Genomic DNA, 14,201 nt, shown 5'->3' with positions numbered 1-14,201 from the left:
CAGTTGCTTGTTCTGATGATGTGGCAGGAGGAGTCTATGGCTAACCTATATATAGCTAGCCTAAATCCATTGTGGATGCTCTTAGCCAGACCCTAGCAGTAATTGGAATTATTATCTACGTTATAATTTTTCCCTATTAAGTGGATAATGACATGGTCCAAATGACATTGTCTAATTTTGTACTTTTTAGAGCGCATATTTAATTGTAATAAACAGCCTTGTAATAATTTAATTGCTAATATTATGAAATGTAAATAACTTTGTAGTAATAATAAACTTGGTAATATTATTATAGTAATTATTTTTAAAAAAATGACCTAAAAGTGGATTGGCCCAATATAAGTAAAACAAGCCCAGTAGATAGCCCAAATGTGGACCTAACTGCAAATCAAATTGAAATCCAATGCTCCTATATAAAACCACACTTCTAAACCCTAGCTTCGTTCTTCAACACTCCGCCTCAAATCCAAGCGGCGTCGCAGGGCACATCGGGAAAAGGTAAGCTCACCAATCCATACTGAGCTGATTGTGCGTGTTTAATTGATTTTTTTACCTGTATTTCTGTTCGAAATATGCAAAATTCTGAATGTGGAACAGAAATCTGCATTTCGTTGATTGAGTTACCCGTATTGATGTGCAAAATTCTGATTTTAAAATAGCAATCTGCAACCAATTCCTCTCTTTTGTGCATTAAGTGAAATAATTCTTTTTTGAAATTCGTTGCTTTCGAAAATTGGGCTTTGGGACTGTTGGCATGAAGCGGGATTGATTTGGTCAGACTTTTCATTTGATTTTGGAGTGTATTGTTTGATGAATTGAAATTGTTCATTATTTAGGTAATATGGCTCCGAAGCAGCAGAACAGCGGGATATTTGTCGGGTTGAAGAAGGGGCATGTTGTTACCCCAAAGGAACTAGCTCCACGCCCTTCAGCGAGGAAGGGTGTAAGTAAAATGATTTTCATTGATAGTTTAGTCACTGTTTTTGATATGCTTCCATTCTTTTACAATTGAGTTTCGATTGCTTTCAGCTTATAGATTGTTGAAAACAATAGAATCAGTTTACTGACTACCTTGTCTTAATTTCCACCATTCAGGGCTCAGATTCAACCTTTATAAATTATAGGTTATGATATGATACAGGGCACTTTAGTATTCTGTTCTTAATTTCCAACTTTTAGGTCTCTGATTCTATATGTGGATACCCAGCCCCCAAAATTTAACTGATCATCTCTATCAGCTGAATTATACATTTCCCACTTTTAATAGTTCATATTGTTATGGTAGGAAAAGGAATCACTAAGAGCTTTGCTGGGATATTGGACAAAAGTTTCATCTTTGTTATTTGGATGAAGCTTTTCTGTTTGTACAGTATGTTCTACTGCTAATTTTTGTTATATCCATTTTCCACCATTCTTATCTATTTATGTTTTCCAGAAAACAAGCAAGAGGGTGCATTTTGTAAGGAGTCTCATCAGAGAAGTGGCTGGGTTTGCACCTTATGAGAAGAGGATCACTGAGCTTCTCAAGGTCGGCAAGGACAAGAGGGCCCTGAAGGTAGCTAAGCGAAAGTTGGGTACCCACAAGAGGGCCAAGAAGAAGAGAGAGGAGATGTCTGGTGCTCTCCGCAAGATGAGGTATACAACTCGAATGATATATACCCATCTGCTTTCCAATCATCAAGATGACTTTTTATTCCAATGCCCTCCAAGATTAATATACAGAGTTTGAAATGTTTGTGCCTCTCTTCATAATACTTACCGATCTTGGTTTTATGCAGGGCTGCCGGAGGTGGTGAAAAGAAGAAGTGAGATCTGTTTCTGTTATTTTCTTATGGTTTTTAGAGTGAAATGTTTGGAAATTGGAACTCATTGTATTTTGTTCTGTTTTAGAAATTATTATCGGACACCTATATATTTTTGTTCCATTTTTTTGTCTGATGCCCTCTTACATTATATCAATATGAACTTGAGATAATTTTTCATCTTTGAATTTTAATTAGCAACCATGGCATATACATTTGGAATAGATTCCATTTGTTGAGGCTTAAATGCCACCATCTTGATTAATGGACTTCTATACATTTGCACTTTCTGCATTTCTTTAAAGATGTTGTGTTCCTCTTTTTCTCTTTTTCGAATAGTATCCTTATTTTTCCTGAAAATTTGTTACTTATTTTTATTTTCGTTCGTTCCTAAAATTTGTCACCTTTCACTATTACTATCATTTTTTTTAGTTGACTTCACATTCCAATAATTCATTATAAAACTAATACTCACTTTTACTATTATTTTTTGTGGTTGACTTCACATTCTAACAAGTCTTTATAAAACAAATATTCCGTATAAAAAAAGTAAGATCCACGTGGAAGTAGTATCTTAGAACAAGGATTGTGAGTCAAACTAATGTTTGAATTGAGTAAAATAATTCTATGAATGAATGGATTTTTTTGACTTGAAACGTATAAACCGAGGGAGTGGAATATTTATCCAATTGCATATGTGATTTGTATTTACAGTCTAAGATTGGTCGATACGATTTGTATTTACATCTAGTGAAATTTATTCCACAAAACAAAAATAGCACCAACAACAAAAAACAATTTGAAATTTAGGGATCTAGCGAAATTTATTCCACAAAACAAAAATAGCACCAACAACAAAAAATAATTTTTAATTTGGGGACTAAATGTTAATATTCATATCTGAAGGTGCCAAAATTACTATATCGCCTAATAATTTGTGGGGTGAAAGTGAAAATTCCGATCAAGTCTCGTTGCAGCGCTCGCCCTTCTCAGTTTTCACCTTCCGAAAATCTCACACATGGTAAATTGAGTTCTTGAATGCGTATTTGGCCAATATCTATCTTACCCTCAGTTCTTCTATATATCAAATTATTGTTTGATTTTGTTTGGATCAATGCATACTTTTATTTATTCACCGTTGAGTGTTTAGTCAACCCTTCTGGTAATTTTCCGTGATTTTAGGTAGACGACGTTTGTAATTTTTTAAATTTATTCTTTGCATTTCCGCTAATTGGTGAATGCTCAAGTGTTTCAGGCGAATTCGTCTTTGATTTTAGTGAAATTCTCCCAGAAATGGATTATTGGAATGGAGAAAGGTTGTTTGAATGTTTATCGAATACTAATATTTGGGGGAATGATGTGCAAACTGCAATCTTTGTAATTTAGTTTTACTAGTCTGTATCTGTCTTTCACTGTTGCAAATTGCAATTATATGTGAGATTTTAAATTTGTTCTTGCTTGTCCTAGTTTACTCACGCAGTTATTCGTTTCCAGGTACGGGGCCGTTGTTCGGATCAGATGTCGAGCAGATAAACACGGATTATTGGTTATCTGCGCCTAATTTTGGATCCAAAGTTAGGATTTTGACTTTGTTCCAATCCCTGTTAGCAACTAGGTGTTTTCTAGTGGTCTTGAGATTGTTTTAAGTTAGAAGAAAGTGGTGATATACTTATTTTTAGCATGGAGCCTCTCTGGAAGCTTGCATATTTACTCGAACCATCTTCACTCACCCTCTTCATCACAGCCATAGGAGTGTCATATGCATCTGCTTCTAGAGCTCTGAACTACGGAAAGGAAATGGAGCGGAACCGTGATATGTCCGAAGCTTCCATTACTCTAGATAGCTCTCAGGCACTGATGATCCCGATAATGAGCTCTTGCAGCTTGCTCTTTATGTTCTATATGTTTTCTTCTGTCTCTCAGCTACTGACTGCTTTTACAGCAGTTGCATCTGCATCTTCCTTATACTTTTGCCTTTTGCCATATACTGCTCAAGTCAAGTCGCACTTTGGTCTGCCTGACCCGTATGTATCTCGGTGCTGTGCCAAGTCGCTCACGAGAATCCAAACCGTCCTGTTATTGGTTTGTGTTGCTTTAGTTGTGGTGTGGCTGGTCACGGGGCACTGGATTTTGAACAATCTGTTGGGGATATCTCTTTGTATTGCTTTTGTCAGCCATGTTCGACTTCCGAATATCAAGATATGCGCGATGCTCCTTGCCTGTTTGTTTGTGTATGATGTGTTCTGGGTTTTCTATTCAGAGAGATTCTTTGGGGCAAACGTTATGGTATCGGTTGCAACGCAACAGGCGTCTAATCCAGTACACACAGTAGCTAATAGTTTGAATCTTCCTGGCTTACAGCTAATAACAAGAAAGCTTGAGTTGCCTGTCAAGATTGTGTTCCCCAGGAATATGTTCGGCAGTGCGGTACCTGGAAATAATACTTCGGACTACATGATGCTTGGTCTCGGTGACATGGTAAGATAATTTAATCCAGTTCTAGAATTGTTTTTGACGCGAATACTTGAAGTGGCCTAATATGCAGCTAATTGTGTAGATTATTAAGTCTTACAATGGATCCCAGCATGTACTTAATTTTTTTTATTATGGGCTCTTTTATTATTGGCTAACACGACTATTAGTTTACTCTACCAGTGCACTTTTTATCACATGTTGAAACTTTCTATAGTCTCTGTTACTATCTGGTATCATGAAACATTGTACATATCACGGTCACACTTGATCTTGGTGCAACTCTTTGGATTTAATGCTTCCGGTTATGAATGGAGGCAATTCATGTGTTAGTGTTTGTATTATACAGTATTCACATCATGTGCTGCTGCTTAACATCTCTTTGACAAATGAAATGGTCTCTGACTGATATTGGCTCGTCGATTGGTTTTGTTCATGATGAGAATCTCCTTAACATTAAACGAGGGCCTGCCTTCAGTAATTTCATGATTGTCTGCCTGTCAATAATTTTGAAGTGATATCTTGAATAACTATTGAGTATTTTCTGGTTCTGCTTATTGATCTTGTAGGCTATCCCCTCAATGCTTTTGGCATTAGTTCTCTGTTTCGATCACCAAAAGGGTCGGAATCCAAAAACTGCCTTGGATACATTTCCTTCAAAGGGATTCAAGTACTTTTGGCATGCTCTTGCTGGGTATGGTGTTGGACTGTTTGCTGCCTTGGCAGCTGGCATCTTGACACGCTCACCTCAGCCAGCGCTTTTGTATCTGGTATATCTGCCGATTCCTCGTTTGTTTTATTCTAAGTTCCATACATAGTCAACAGACATATCACTATGTCCTGCATCCTGTATAATTTGATCGAATAACCATAGATATATTTGCTCTATTATACACAATACTCAGATGACAGATTCCTTGAGTTTTCCTTTCCATTTGAGCCATGCCTTCATCCAATTTTTAGCTGGTCTCCTATAGTGTAGCCCTCACTCGACTTGATGAATGTAGGTACCTTGTACATTGGGGCCAATCATCGTCCTTTCTTGGATGAATAAGGATCTAGCAGAGTTGTGGGAGGGCACAGCGGGAGATCCAAACGAGAAAGCGCATCTCACGGGAGTATGAGAGGTAGATCAGCCCCCGGGCTAGAGTTTCGAGGCTACAAAAGTTGAAGAAGAGGGAAAATTTAGGACTAGAAGTTTATTTCTTACCCATGTCAATAGTATCATACGCCATGAGAAGGGCTAAAATTGCATTGAAATTACCTTCAAATTGCTCCATGGAAGAACTTATGCTGTCTTTATTCTCTTATGAGATGCTGGTGCTGGAAGCTTTAAATCAAAATATATAGAAAACTCTTATTTATTGTGTTTAATCATAATTTTGTGTAAATAATTCGGATTATAACTCAATATCTGGGGACATATATAGTGTGTGTGCATGTTTAGATATCGTAGTGGCACAATAATTTATAGTAGTATCAAATATTTCAATTTCACTATCATCGCTAATCATATGTGCTTATAAATCTTTGTAAAATTCTGCATAATATTGAAAAACTTTAAATTATTGTAAAAGTCGAAAATGAGACTACTTATAATTAGAATAATAAATTTCGTTCAAGGTAAATATTACTATTCGCAAGTAAATTATGCATCTTTTGGAAAAAAAACTAAACATAAGCATAAATTCCGAGTCAAACACAATTTTTCACACATAAATTTGAAACAAAGAGAGTTTATGTTTAATGCAAATGTAAAATGTTGTTAATTATCGCCAAGCCGTATAGCTCATAAGTACAAATAATTTTATTAGTATTCATTTTATTCAACAAATATTATTATTTCAGTTAATATATTAACACTTTGAAAATATTTTTTATTGATAAAATGCAATAACTTTTGTTTCCATAAAATGAGGTCCATTTGTCAATTTTTTTAATATTGTATTAGGAACTCGTGAAAACAAAAGCCCTAAATCTATCTGAGGGCTGCATTCCCGCGTAAAATCCTTAAATCGCCGGAGCTCCGACGGCGAAGCGCCGGAAATCCCAGTTGGTAGAAGCACATTGACATGGGGACGTCAGTGCAGGTGAAGCCGCTGTGTGGAGTGTACAACGAGAATCCGCTGTCGTATCTAGTCTCAATCGACGGCTTCAATTTCCTCGTCGACTGCGGCTGGAACGACCAATTCGACACCTCTCTTCTCGAGCCCCTTTCCAGGTCTTCAATTTCACTGTATTTTTTTTGTCATCGCAAGATATATGTTTATTACAGTTTTGTTATTCCATTGCTTAAGTAGAAAAGGATTTAGGTTAGGGTTTAAGTGGATAATTCAATGTAGTTCAGAATATGACACAATTGATCAACTCTGGGGCCTTGCATTGTATCGGAAAATAGTATAATCATTTAGTGTAAGAGCCTTTTAGTGAGTAGTTATTGTCGCCGCTTCTGTTCTGTAAGCTGAGATAGATTGTGATGTTTATCAGGGTCGCTTCATCTGTGGATGCTGTGTTACTATCACACCCTGACACACTTCATCTTGGTGCTTTACCATATGCAATGAAGCAATTTGGAATTTCTGCACCAGTTTTTGCAACTGAACCTGTCTACAGATTGGGCCTCCTGACCATGTACGATCACTATTTGTCTCGAAAGGTGAAATTTGATCTTGGGAATTCGCCTTCATTGAGTGCCATTTTTCTTATTTTTGGTCTGTTTAGTTGCTTTGACTGTCAATTCGGAGCTGTATAAGTGATTTGGCAGTTCTGTTTCCTCTGAAGTAAGTTACAATAGAGTAGGGGGATTCTGAAACAGCGTAGATTCATCAATCGTACCCATGCTCAATTTGTGTTATGCTTCTCTAGCTCTCAGAATGACTGATATCCAGGCCTCAAACTTATCCAGATCTGTTGTATATTACTGTAATTGGATTGACATTCAGGGAAAAATACTTTGGTACCTGATTTTGTCCAAACTAACACTACATGGAACTATTGATGGTAAAATTGTTTCTCATTGTGCTGCTCCTTTTCTTGATTTTATACAAGAGTGTATATCATACGGGGAATGCAAAATTTGAAGGTCTTTCGATATCAAAGGAAAAGAATGATGTGAACTGTTGAGGAAATGTAATAAATATGATTTGAGAGCTGCAGCTATAAGTGACCCATGCTGCTGTTGCAGCTGCTGAAGTAGTATCTTATCCTCTTATGTAATACGTCGACGTTCTTTCTGTCCGCACTTTTGTTATATCCCTTTGGAAAAAGCGATAGAGATTGTTTGTAACATGTCATCTGTATTTGGTGCAGTTCCCATTAGATGGTATGAAGTTTGTATGGAAAGGGTGTAGATTATGATTATCTTGTAAACCATTTTATTGGAAATTTTACCAGAAGTTTTTAATTTTTTTTTTTTTTTACATTTCTTCTTTTTGGTAATGAGTGTGCTCCTTCTTTCTATTGACGTTCTTTTTATATCTAATAGTGTCTGTTTCTTGCAGCAAGTATCCGAGTTTGATTTGTTCACCCTTGATGATATTGATTCTGCATTCCAAAACATCATCAGATTGACATACTCCCAGAACTATTATATGTCTGGTAAGTTGTTCTATGTTCTTCAGTTCTTTCTACGTGTGTGCTGAGCATGCCTAGTTTGACTCTTAGCTGTTCCACTACTCCCAATTCCTGGTTTCCACTAAAATTTGTATTAAGCCTGTATACCATTTTTTGCAAGGAGTTCTGTTCTGTCATAGTCAAAATGATCTTAGTTGGTCATTGCAGGTGAATCATGTGGATATGAGAAGGGATCTGTATTGTACTAATATACTATACTTATTCTTTGTCATGAATCTTATAAGTTTCCATTCTAAATGTCTCTAGGAAAAGGAGAAGGCATTGTTATTGCACCCCTTGCAGCTGGTCACCTTTTAGGGGGCACATTTTGGAAGATCACGAAAGATGGAGAGGATGTTATATATGCTGTCGACTTCAATCATCGTAAAGAAAAGTTGTCTCGTGATTGCTTAAATTGTTCTAGCCATAGAATACTTTCTTTTCGTGTTTCTTACTAATCCTTGCTCTTGTTTCATTCAGGCTTTTGAATGGAACCGTTTTAGAGTCTTTTGTGCGCCCTGCTGTTTTGATAACAGATGCATATAATGCTCTGTTGAGTAATCAGCCCCCAAGACGTCAAAAAGACCAGCAATTGTTAGGTAATGACTACCATCCCGACTGTTGCTACAATTGTAAATTTCCTCTTCCGGTTTTACCCTCTGAAAATCATTCACACTAATTAGGTTTATATATATATATATATATATATATATAATTATGTATTAAGTGAATCAACATCCCGTTCCTTTAGATATTCTTTTTCTTGAAGTATTTTAAGTCATCTTTTACTTATGGTCTTGATTGTTAAACAATAGGATTGCTTTTCTAAAAGATTCTGTTTTCTTTTGATTTCATATTTCTATATAAACATAAAATATTACAAGGGCATGTTTTTCTGGACAATTAGTTTATGACATTCTTTTTTAGATGCCATACTGAAGACATTGAGAGCAGATGGTAATATATTAGTACCTGTCGATACTGCCGGTAGAGTGCTTGAGCTGCTTTTGATACTGGAGCAGGTGAGTCAACCTTATGACTATGCTCTTTTATTAGACAATTATCCATTTCTAATGTTTTCTTTTGAATAAACCTGCAGTACTGGGAGCACCATCACTTAACTTACCCCATCTTCTTCCTGACATATGTTTCGTCGAGCACAGTTGATTATGCAAAGAGTTTTCTTGAGTGGATGAGTGATAAAATAGCCAAGTCCTTTGAAGACTCACGAGATAATGCATTTCTTTTGAAGTAAGATGTTTTTCTTTGGATTTTAGTTCTTTCTTAGACAACTTTTACAACTTTGTCGAGGATTTTATGTTGGAATAGTACATGTCTAACTGGAGAACTGGTTTTCCAATCTAATGGATTTTGTGGTGAAATTACACACTAGCTCACTTGGACTTCTCTGTATTGTTAATATCCTGATTTAATTGGGCTGGATGTATTGGGCTTGTGATTTGGTTAGCTTCTGAACTAGATTTCTTGCCATAAAAAAGCCTAAGGAAGTTGATGATTGATTTATCAATGCTGCGTTCTTGTTGTATTATTCTATGTGGGGTTGCTCATTATTGCCTTTGATATTTCTGTTGTAACTTATCATGCTGAATAAAAAGTACCTGAGATCTCATGATAGTTTTCATTAAAGATGTTATCTGAAAACTTGCAGGCATGTAACACTTCTAATCAGCAAGAGCGAGCTCGAAAAAGTTCCTGATGGCCCAAAGGTTTAGATGACTGAAGAGTTTATAAAATCATACTTTATTTTGGAAGTGTTTTCTTATTCACGAATTACTTTTTACATTCTGATCAGATAGTCTTAGCATCCATGGCAAGTTTAGAAGTTGGATTTTCTCATGATATTTTTGTTGATTGGGCTGCTGACTCAAAGAACCTTGTACTTTTTACCGAGAGAGGCCAGGTTTGCTCTGCACCTTGGGATAACTATTTGAAATTAGATGTTAAAAGAAAACTGAAGACTAATTCTGCGGACTTGTTGAAGTCAATAGTTATTTGTATTCTCATTTATTTAGCTATTTTTATCCTCTCTACTACCTTTTAACATGATAGATTCTTAAAAGCTTTACTTTTGTGGATAAGTACAAAATTACTCTTGAATATTGATTTTTAAGTAATACTACCTCTCTTGTTTCATTCTTATTGGTTTTCTTGTATCCATATGTTCCAAAAGTGTATCTTCCCCTTCAAATTTGAAATGATATTATGTTAATATTGTTTTTGTATATGCCATTTAAGAGGAATTTGGAAAATACAATGAATGATGATAGTATTACTCTGCAACTAATCTAGGCTAATGTTTCTTCACTTTGTAGTTTGGCACACTTGCAAGAGTGCTTCAGTCAGATCCTCCTCCAAAAGCTGTTAAAGTTACTATGTCAAAGAGAATCCCCTTGGTTGGAGAGGAGCTTGCTGCCTATGAAGAAGAGCAAAACCGAAAAAGAAAAGAAGAAGCTCTTAAAGCTACTCTCATCAAGGAAGAGGAATCAAGAGCTACTCTTGGATCAGAACAAGCTGTGGGTGACCCGATGATTATTGATGCTAAAATCAAACAACCCTCTTCAAATGGTACTCTTAAGCTCTTTTTCACTCTAACTAGTTATGCCTCAACCAAAGAGCAGAGCATATTAGTTGATCTTGAACTTGACTAATTTGAACAGCCTGTAAAAACAGATGCAAAAATCAAAATTCACATTTTTGGTTTCCACATTTTTTCCCACACTTTGTAAGATAACGGGTCTTAATTCTTGTGCTTGCTTCTAAAGTTTATAGGCCTAAACACACAAGAAAATATACTCATCTGGCTTAAATTTTTACTGAAAAAGTTATTCCATACATCTTCACAGGCGCTGCTTTACAACATGGAGCATTCAAAGATGTATTTATAGACGGATTTGTTTCACCCCCATCTAGTGCTGGCCCCATGTTCCCCTTCTATGAGAACACATTCGAATGGGATGATTTTGGTGAGGTTATTAATCCAGATGATTATATGCGCAACGATGAAGACGTGGACCAGGCATCTATGCAGGTAATTTTTGTATATTATGCTTGCATTCTGCATGCTTATCTCAATTTCTTTTGTGACACCTTTTCCACCATATGATTTGTATAAGCAAAGTGTAAGGAAAGATAAAGCTAGATAATGTGAAAGTATTGATTTAGGAGATGGAGATGTGAGGTGAATCATCAATAGCCCTAGTTATTGGGTTTAATAAAGTAAGAGGGTGTTGATGATATAGTATAACGATACCGGCTTTTCCCGGCTTTAGCCAACATCATCATTTGAAATTTTGAACTATTTGTTTGTTTTTTAGGTGTGTAGTAATTTTTTCAGTGATACATGTTAGTACTCGTTCTTCCCTTTCAGCTGGTTGAGTCTTTGATGATAGATCAATATTAATTTTTTGAATTTGGAGTTCTGGTGGGAATCCCTAGTCAACTCTGTTAAAGATGGACAACCTCTGTTGTTCAATGTAAGGAACATGTGAATATGCACAAAAATGAAGTGATATGAAAAAAATGTAAAATTTGAGAATGTGAATGGCGTTTAATTTCTCTATTTCAGTAAAAAATTAGGTAGCACTACATTATCCAAAAAATGGAAACAGCATTACAAGAAAATGGAACGACAAAAGTGAATTCCCACTAATTGGATACCAATCAGAACTCAGAACAATATCATCATATTATTAGAAGTTGGTCTCTTCACGTATTATATGTGTACTAGTTAAAATTGCATTCCTTGTAAATTTGGATGAGAAAATTATATGTCTCACAATATTAATTTTCTAGGTTGGAGAATTCAATGGGAAGCTTGATGAAGCATCTGCCAGTCTGTTTCTGGATGCAACACCATCAAAAGTAGTATCTTCTGAGCAAACTGTACGTCCAAGCTACCTTCATTAGTTCATTTTCACTGTCTCTGGTGATGCCTCGTGGAACAACCAGTCAGTGAATTGTCCTATGTTACTGACGAGTCTTAGTACAGGGATTTTCAGCATCCTTTTGCTGAACATTGCATCTCTACTCCTTTAATGTTGATTGAATGCTGACTACCGATGCAGGTTTATGTCAAGTGCTCATTGGTCTACATGGACTTTGAAGGCCGTTCAGATGGCGGTTCAATAAAAAAGATTCTTAGCCATGTATCTCCATTGAAGCTTGTAAGCAACCTTTTATACCAGTGTCATCTTTTAAATATGTTAGTTAATCTAACATCCCATGATCCCATATGGTTCACTCTGGTTACTTACCACCTGTGGTGTGTATATTGTGCAAATTCCAGCCTTTTGCCACTGTTGATTTTTTTATTTGGAATTATTCATGCGCCACAATGATTAGCTAAAGCATATGAGATTCATTTGGCTGCTTTAAATTATAAGAGAAGCAGCTCCAAGTTACATCAAATAGACCTTACTTTTCCAAGGAGCTTGAAATGATGTTTGCGATTGTCAAGATATTCTGGAAGTCACAAGCATTACTAATTCTAGACTATTAAGGAAGCCCGTTGGGATATATGATCTATCTCTTTCTAATCCATTTATCAACTTATTTTTATATAAAACTCAATTTCTCTGGTACTAAATATTATACTTTAGTGGGCTCTAATGTTGATTGGCTATTTACTGCATCTTTGTTTTGCCGCCTTGAAGGTCCTGGTGCATGGGTCTGCCGAAGCCACTGAGCATTTGAAGGAACATTGTTTGAAAAATGTGTGTCCACATGTATTTGCTCCTCAAATTGAAGAATCTATTGATGTCACTTCAGATTTGTGTGCTTATAAAGTAAGTTCGTTCATGAAGCAAACCTCACAAGGTTTTACTAAATCGACTTCCAACCCTCAGCTTTGTAATCTGGAAGTCATTGTTATTTAACTTGTGTAACAGGTTCAACTTTCTGAGAAATTGATGAGCAATGTCCTGTTTAAGAAGGTAATCATAGTATATATTTTAACTGTATCAATATTTATCTTGAATACGAATATCTGTCATGCAGTCCTACTTTTGGGGATGTTTCCCACCGAATATACTTTGTTAATCCCATATTTTGTTCGCCTACTCATGTTTGAGCTAGTGGCCTAGTATTCCTCTTGTGAGTTCGTCAGACAATTGGTAGTATTCTCCCTACTTGCTTCTGATATGGAGTTTCTTGTTGTAGCTTGGAGATTTCGAAGTAGCATGGGTTGATGCTGAAGTAGGGAAGGCAGAAAATGGCACATTGTCTTTGCTTCCTCTTTCAGCCCCTCCACCACCGCATAAGACGGTCTTGGTAGGGGACATCAAGATGGCAGATTTCAAGCAATTTCTTGCTAGCCAAGGGATTCAGGTACTGCAATCTTCTCTCTTTCCTCATATGCAAATGCACTTCCATCATTTACACCGGCAATCTCTTCTTCCTAGTGCATTTTCCACTGCTTGTGATGCATTGATGGAGTTCGTAAGTATTAGAGATAGTTTGGTCCCATGCTGAGAATCACTACTTGCATATTACACTAAATCCAGAACCAGAAACCTGTGTTTTCATTCCCTATCTGAGACGCAACTTCTGATATCCAGGTGGAATTTGCTGGTGGAGCATTGCGTTGTGGTGAGCATGTGACCCTTCGAAAAGTAGGAGACTCGAGCCAAAAGGTTGGTATCTTCTGGCTTTAACTCAAGGCTTGGTTGCCTGACTTTAGCTCCTATTTCTGAATGCGGGGACGGTTTGTTGTAGGGTGGCGGTAATATCCAGCACATCATACTTGAAGGTCCGTTGTCGGAGGAGTATTATAAAATTCGCGATCATCTGTATTCACAATTTTATGCCCTTTAGATCATAATTCATCGTATCACTATGTAGGAAATGCAACACATCCTTGTAAACTTTCTGTAGCATTAGGCATGCCTCTGTTGCAGTGGAGTAACTTTTTTCAATCTGTGACCAAGCGTAGTTATTGTTATTTCACTTTTCTTTTCAAATTTGTGTTGGCAGATCTTATTTACTAGGGCGAGATTGAGAAAATTTTGATATTCAAATAGTTAGACAAGTAAATATGGAATTGGTTAAGCCAATAATGCAATGATTAGAAGTTGACTGTTACGTGGAAATATTCATAAACTTAATATTCAATTTATAAATAATCGTTGACAATATTTGGCTCGAGGCACGTCCACAAAACAACACTACATAAAATCTCGTGCTGATTCCTAAATGTTGCATATTTAATGGGACGGGGAGTATATGTATGACTCGGACTTGAGTTACGACTTGTGACTTGTGAGTGTCGTAATAGTTCACGAGATTTTGATATCATAG

General features: G+C 36.3%; 3 protein-coding genes across 6 annotated transcripts; all 3 read left to right on the top strand.

The window, feature by feature from the left end:
* The first annotated feature begins 374 nt into the window (after positions 1-374).
* Positions 375-1,925, top strand: LOC125210696 (large ribosomal subunit protein eL36y-like). Its single transcript, XM_048110265.1, has 4 exons — positions 375-498; positions 837-943; positions 1,436-1,635; positions 1,779-1,925. Exons 2-4 carry the CDS (start codon positions 842-844, stop codon positions 1,807-1,809), a joined length of 333 nt encoding a protein of 110 aa, XP_047966222.1. The 5' UTR covers positions 375-498; positions 837-841; the 3' UTR covers positions 1,810-1,925.
* A 754-nt stretch (positions 1,926-2,679) lies between these two features.
* Positions 2,680-5,648, top strand: LOC125217137 (signal peptide peptidase-like 1). Of its 4 annotated transcripts, XM_048118971.2 has the most exons (5): positions 2,846-2,964; positions 3,058-3,118; positions 3,297-4,280; positions 4,844-5,044; positions 5,282-5,648. In XM_048118971.2, exons 3-5 carry the CDS (start codon positions 3,483-3,485, stop codon positions 5,396-5,398), a joined length of 1,116 nt encoding a protein of 371 aa, XP_047974928.1. In that variant the 5' UTR covers positions 2,846-2,964; positions 3,058-3,118; positions 3,297-3,482; the 3' UTR covers positions 5,399-5,648. The 4 variants fall into 4 exon arrangements, with proteins under 4 accessions (XP_047974927.1, XP_047974929.1, XP_088923059.1 ...); XM_048118970.2 differs by lacking the exons at positions 2,846-2,964; positions 3,058-3,118 and adding an exon at positions 2,680-2,823; XM_048118972.2 differs by lacking the exon at positions 3,058-3,118 and having other exon boundaries at positions 2,836-2,964.
* Positions 5,649-6,209: 561 nt separating this feature from the next.
* CPSF100 (cleavage and polyadenylation specificity factor 100) lies at positions 6,210-13,819 on the top strand. Its single transcript, XM_048118503.2, has 18 exons — positions 6,210-6,495; positions 6,762-6,930; positions 7,775-7,871; positions 8,154-8,280; positions 8,367-8,485; positions 8,814-8,908; positions 8,986-9,137; positions 9,556-9,613; positions 9,700-9,807; positions 10,220-10,472; positions 10,751-10,935; positions 11,700-11,789; positions 11,972-12,070; positions 12,560-12,691; positions 12,794-12,838; positions 13,065-13,232; positions 13,463-13,537; positions 13,620-13,819. The coding sequence occupies exons 1-18, from the start codon at positions 6,347-6,349 to the stop codon at positions 13,716-13,718; spliced, it is 2,220 nt and encodes a 739-aa protein (XP_047974460.1). The 5' UTR covers positions 6,210-6,346; the 3' UTR covers positions 13,719-13,819.
* Positions 13,820-14,201: the final 382 nt, after the last annotated feature.

The sequence above is a fragment of the Salvia hispanica genome, chromosome 3 (assembly GCF_029641045.1).
Source record: "Salvia hispanica isolate PSC_SH4W2 chromosome 3, Shi_PSC_v1, whole genome shotgun sequence".
NCBI classification, from domain to species: domain Eukaryota; kingdom Viridiplantae; phylum Streptophyta; class Magnoliopsida; order Lamiales; family Lamiaceae; genus Salvia; species Salvia hispanica.
This window is presented reverse-complemented; position numbering and strand designations above follow the sequence as displayed.